At 40.2% G+C, this 6,000-nt stretch overlaps 1 protein-coding gene across 2 annotated transcripts in view; it reads right to left on the minus strand.

Annotated features, from left to right (window-relative positions):
* Positions 1 to 3,921, minus strand: part of LOC139444348 (uncharacterized) — a 173,638-nt gene extending 169,717 nt beyond the window's left edge. For both annotated transcript variants that reach the window (XR_011651752.1, XM_071225283.1), the window contains exon 1: positions 3,424 to 3,921. Coding sequence is in view for 1 of the 2 variants with exons in the window: in XM_071225283.1 (XP_071081384.1) it covers positions 3,424 to 3,921 (498 nt within the window). In the remaining variant the exon portion in view is untranslated. The remainder of the gene's footprint in view (positions 1 to 3,423) is intronic.
* Positions 3,922 to 6,000: the final 2,079 nt, after the last annotated feature.

Here is a 6,000-nt window from a genome sequence, read left to right on the forward strand (position 1 = left end):
ATCAAATAATTTCACAACCCGGTCAAGGTTTAGGTCAACTAAATAGTGCTGCCCATAAAGGTAAACAAAAGTATTTTTGTGACTCTATGTTGGTTGACCCACTCCACAGACAAAGACTGGAAAGGTATTACTCTAACTTGGGAAAGTAAAGGCCAAATCTTTCTAAAATATCCATAGAAATGTGAAACTATGCTAATCTCAGATTGCTGATGGATCATATCAAGATAGGGCAAGTAGAATCTTGTGATATCCTGGACAACTTAAAATATGTACAAAATTTCTGCAGATCTCCAGATATATATATATATGAGTCAGCGTTCTACTTTACAATAGAGAATATCAGGACATTTTAGCTTATCCCAAAACCCCAGAAGGAGACCACCACACTCACAGAACCAATGCACTCAAGGACCTTCCTGCGCGTAGGTTTGGAGATTGCAGGATCTATATCCGGGGTAGTGTTACACAGAAAACTGAAGAATGGATCATGCATGTATGTTAAGTTTTAAACGTGGACACATCAGTCAACACATCTGACTAGAGGTGTGAGATCGCACTGAGTTACAACAGGTTACTCACTCTTTTAAACTTGCCGCTTGGGAAGATTTACTTCCCGATGAAGACGCAGATAGACTCTATATATTATATGGTGATGAGAACGGGTTCAAGCTTGAGGATTCTGACAAAGTAACTTTCGAACAGTATGAATCTAGAAATCATAGATCAAAGAAAATTAACTAAGAGCCAGATTACGGAAAAAATACTACATAAACCCAGCAAACACACTGATATTGGGCTGATGGTTGAATGCTGGCATGTCATAGTTGGCATGCTGATATTGTGCCAATATTGTGCCAACATTGCATACTATGCAAGTAGTAAAATCGTGAGTGTTGCCAACATTTATACAAAATTAATACCAAAAATGAATTTGTTATTTCTGCATGGATAGGGACTGATTTGTGTTGATAAAATGATGTACTGCAAAAATGAGGTGAAAATACGGAAAAAACACTAAAACACAACCATGTGACAAAACGTGACCTTCCCAGATCCGGTCGACTATGTATCACTACCAGAGCACAGGACAGATTTATACGGCTGCAACACTCATGTGAAAACACCACCATGGCCACCTTACAACTACAGCAATACCATGATTGCGTAGGATATCACCCCAGACAGTGAGCAACCATTAGCACTGAAGGTATTCACGTTTGACAACCCGTTAGGAGTGTCATTTTGACGGACCTGCATCACTGGTCACAAAAGACAATGCCTGACTTCACACGGCAAGAGTGACAACAGCCTTTTCCAGGAATCACAACATCCTGGTCCTGCCATGGCCCACCAGCTCTCCTGCTTTAAACCCAATCTAACTTTTATCGGATGCACTAGACTGCAAGCAAGCAACAATCACAGAACCTCTAACAATTGGCACAAGCACTGCAGGCAGAGTGGGTGAACATTCCACAGGCAAAATTCGGGATGTGATTGCTTCCATGGGACGACGTTGCCAGTCAGTTTTGGACTCTAGTGGTGGCCATATAAGATATTGAGAAAAGATGACCTTCACTTTGAAAATCTACTGTTCCATGTGTGCCATATGTAACAATGACAACGATGTGTGCCAATTTTGAACAATCAATTACCATCTGTTGGTTATTTGTAGGATATATAAAATACACATCTAAAATCACTGTTGAGGTTCTTTTTTTGCAGAGTATATAAACTTCTATAATCTTAAAATTTATATTTTTTAAAACAGTAAAAAAATAACAAACTAAAACTTAGTTTGATTAATTCCGTAAACACTCTTCACCTGTCTTTTGTGCAACCGAATGATATAAATACATATTCACTACGATCCTTTTGTTGGCAAACGTAGATTGTGTTTAGTGGACACTAGTTAGTGACTTGAGAAATTATTCATGTGAAAATTATCTGGATATTTTCTGTTCTTTTGCTTTTGACAAAGGTATTGTTATAAACTTATTATCAATTGCATATTAACTGATTCAATTTCATTGATATAAATAATCACAAATTAGCTTTAGTTAAGCTTGGATATCTGCATATCAGCAACACATTGTTTTAAGAGTGCATGTTCTGTATGCAAATCTTTATTAAGTGGATTGAAATATTTGATTGCTACAAGCTAAACGATAATAATGGATTTGACATTCTACAGAGACAGGTTCTACTGGCCAGGAATGGCAAAGGACGTGGATCAGTGGATTCAGACTTGTGATCAGAAGAAAACCTACAGAAAACAACGTAACATCTATTGCCACAAGCCAGCCTTGGACCTTGTTTGCATTGACTTTCTTTCCCTTGAAATGTCTATAGGAGGATACCAGCACATTCTTGTACTCACTGATCATTTTACAAGATATGCCCAAGCATTTCCAACCAGGAACCAGACTGCCGAAACCACTGCCGAAGTCCTTCTTAACAATTGTATTGTTCACTATGGCTTTCCCCTTAGACTGGACTGGCAACTTCAAAGCAACCTTATCAAGGAACCATGCAAATTGGCTGGAATTGACAAGAGAAGGACAACACCATATCACCCACAAGGAATATGGAATGACTGACATATTCAACCGCACTTTAATTGGGTCTCTACAGCCATCATAGAAGACTAACTGTTTAGTCCTACGTTGCACCACTTGTGTACAACTCGGTACGACATGAGTAACCAGGAAAAAGTCGCTTCTCCTCATGCTTGGATGACATCTTCGCCTGACCGTGGATGTTGCTTTAGGTACTGGTGAGGAAGTCAGTCCAAGACCAACTACATCAAAGAATTGAGATAACGCCTTTCAGACTCTTACAAGTTTGCCACAGCAGCAGCAGATTGCATGAGCATAAACTGGCAGACAGGTGGGAAAATGACACCTATGTTGTCGTGGATCAACCTAATCCAGACATTCCTGTGTACTTTGTATAGAATGGATGAATCTTATCGAAATGATGAACATAGCAAAGTATATTCTTTATCCAGTTTCATTCTTTAATTTTAATCAAAAACCTTTAATGAACATCAGTTGCAAAACTATCAATGTAGGTAGTGGTGTGGTATCAATGAGTATTTTGGGTTGGTGTTTTCTTACAATAAGCAGAATAAGTTCTTTTGTTATTCAAAGCTGTATTTAATATGCATTATATGTTAATTTTTTATGAGCAAATTTAGACCGATCTTAAATTTGCAGTGGTGTTTACAAATCATTTTAGGCCATTCAGTAAAACCCTAAGGACCATGACCAAACATGAGCAACTCACTAACAATTAGTAACCAGTCATAGATGTTGACAGTAATTGGTGCTTCATGCCACAAGCACTCTACTAGAACCTTTGGTTCAGCCACCTCGGTTGATCTTGAAAGTAAGGTTTTTAATCAAATAAAAAGATAGAACTTACGGGATCAATATCCGGGTTAATGCGAAGCAGCACATTCGAGGTTTTTCTCAGTTTTTGACACATACGCATCGTCTGCATCAAATCAAACGAACTGTCAACGTTGATGAGGCAGCCTTCTTCTATTGCCAGGAGTCTTTCCCAGTCCTGTTTCCCATTGCCGTTGAAAACAGTCAGTCGTGGATCAAAACCCAGCTTGAGAGCCATTTTCAATTCCATTCCGCTAACTAGTGTGACTGAGCATCCCATGGATCGAACAATCTGAAGAATAGCCGGTGTATGATTGGCTTTCATAGAAAAGTTGAGCAAGGTTGAAATGTTCAGCATTTTCAACGCAGTCTGGTACGCGCTGATATTTGACACGATCTTTTCTTTGCTGTAGACGAAGCATGGCGAAGATGGAACGATACCGTTTGTTGATAAATCGGTCTGTATGTCTTTCACTCTAACATCCTCACAATATAGAAACCCATTCCTAAAGGTAAATCCCCGTTTCTCCATATTTCGACAGGGTAAGGCAAGGGCGCGGTTGCGATATTCTAATCATGTGATCAGGTTATGACATGTGACAATGATAGTAAAATAGGTCAACAGCCATTTCGTCGGAACATTATTCGTTTGGTGACCACGGGTATTGTGGACTGAAACGACCAGAACTTCTTCAACATGTATTAAGTTCCAGTAGCAGGAAGACAAATGCTGACTTGTGCCTGGTTAAAACATGCTTTATCCAGGCGTGTTACGTCACACATGCATGTGCTCACATAGTAAGTACTTTGAGAAAAATCGTCAAGGTGGACCTCAGCTCACTTTCCTATGAACACATTATGTGGATAGTAAACAGTAGCAATAGGTGTGGGATACATCGTAAATGACCTAGATAAGAATATGAGTTCACGAAGAGGTATGGTAATAATGTGAGCAAACAACTCCACATATTGAAGCTATGGAAATGAAGAGCCAGCTGTGGAAATGCTACGAGCCTCATACATGTGTGTGCGTGTGCATTTAAGGATTCTTGACCAGATAGTCCAATGAGAAGCGATCCACTCTGTCGGGGTACTATGACACAGCATCAACCAAGTCACCGAGGCATGATCATCTGATCCTGTTTGTCGCCTCTTACAACTAGCATATACGTTTGGAGCCCACTTCTAAAAGGAAATGGTATTCATCTTCAATTGCACCATGATTACATTCGTTGCACTTACGTAAATCATGTTTTACCTTTTGGTTATAACCAAACTGTTCAATACTCAGCCTGTAACATCGGAATGTACATAACATGGGGATAAGATCTTTATTCGGGCATAACTCCAAAATGTTTTTCTCTCGTACACATTTATGATGTAAAATAACGATTTAGAAATGATGAAGAAACAATTTCGGGCATGACATTTCTGAATCTCTATGTCTTTGCTCAAAACGCTGTATAAAATTGTAACAAATGTTATATTTGGGATAACACTTTCTTAGTAAAGTACAGATCTAGTACTTTTTTGGGTTGAGTCCCATCCTGGAGTAGCCAGCACACAAAGTCAGTGATCTAACCCACTCAGCCACCGAGACTTCCACATTGGTTACACTGGTTATACTATACCAAAATTTGTCGTACTGCCGCAATCTTGTGCGATCCAAACATGAAAATCCCATTTCTAATAGCAGCAAAACAACCATGCACTTCTCAGTTGTGGCTGCTTTTTCATCATATGATTTCAACATATACTGAACAACAAACGTTCCTGTGACATTGCATAAGATTTAATGCAAAGTTATGTTTTTTACCAAATCTGAAACAATTTCGGTTTGCAACAGATAAAAGACTCCTGTAAGTGTTCAATTTGGTTTGATTTGCCATACTGACTTCAGAAAAAGCGTGAATTCATAAAAAAACATGAACATGCCAAAATGTCAATTTACAAATCAATAGCGTGTGTGTCCACCTCTGGTTGCGATGCAAGCAACACATCTTCGTCTCATGGAATGGACCAGGCGTCGCACAAAGTCCTGTGGGATATCTGTCCATATCTGCTTGAGCATGTTTCGAAGTTCCTGGACTGTCTGTGGAACACGTGGTTGACATCGAAGGCGCCGATCCATCTCATCCCATATGTGCTCGATTGGTGAGAGATCAGAGGAGCGAGCCGGCCAGGGGATGACATTCACGTTGTTTTGTTGAAGAGAATCCTGAACAAGTCGAGCAATAAAAACCCGGGCGTTGTCATGTTGAAAGGTAATGCCTGGGCAATAGAATAGAACTTGTCCCCAGTGCATGGCCGTCCAGCGTAGACGCTGTCTGCACCACTGATGACGTGCTTGACGGGGGTTTCCTGTCAAAATGGGACGTCTGGTGGGTCTTCTGGCGACAATCCCTGCACATCTGAGGCGACGACGTACGGTTTGTGAAGATATTCGTCGAAGACCAGGGATGCTTCTTGCAGTCACTGTTGCTGGCTGGAATCGATTTTGTAGGTTGGTCGAATCCAGTTGTCTTGTCGATTATTTGTTATGCGTGGCCTGCCACTCCGAGGATGGTCTCTGACTGCATTCGTCTGTTGCCAACGTTGCCATAAACACCAA

The sequence above is a fragment of the Haliotis cracherodii genome, unplaced genomic scaffold, assembly GCF_022045235.1.
Source record: "Haliotis cracherodii isolate W230 unplaced genomic scaffold, xgHalCrac1.p SCAF_5, whole genome shotgun sequence".
Taxonomy (NCBI): Eukaryota; Metazoa; Mollusca; class Gastropoda; order Lepetellida; family Haliotidae; genus Haliotis; species Haliotis cracherodii.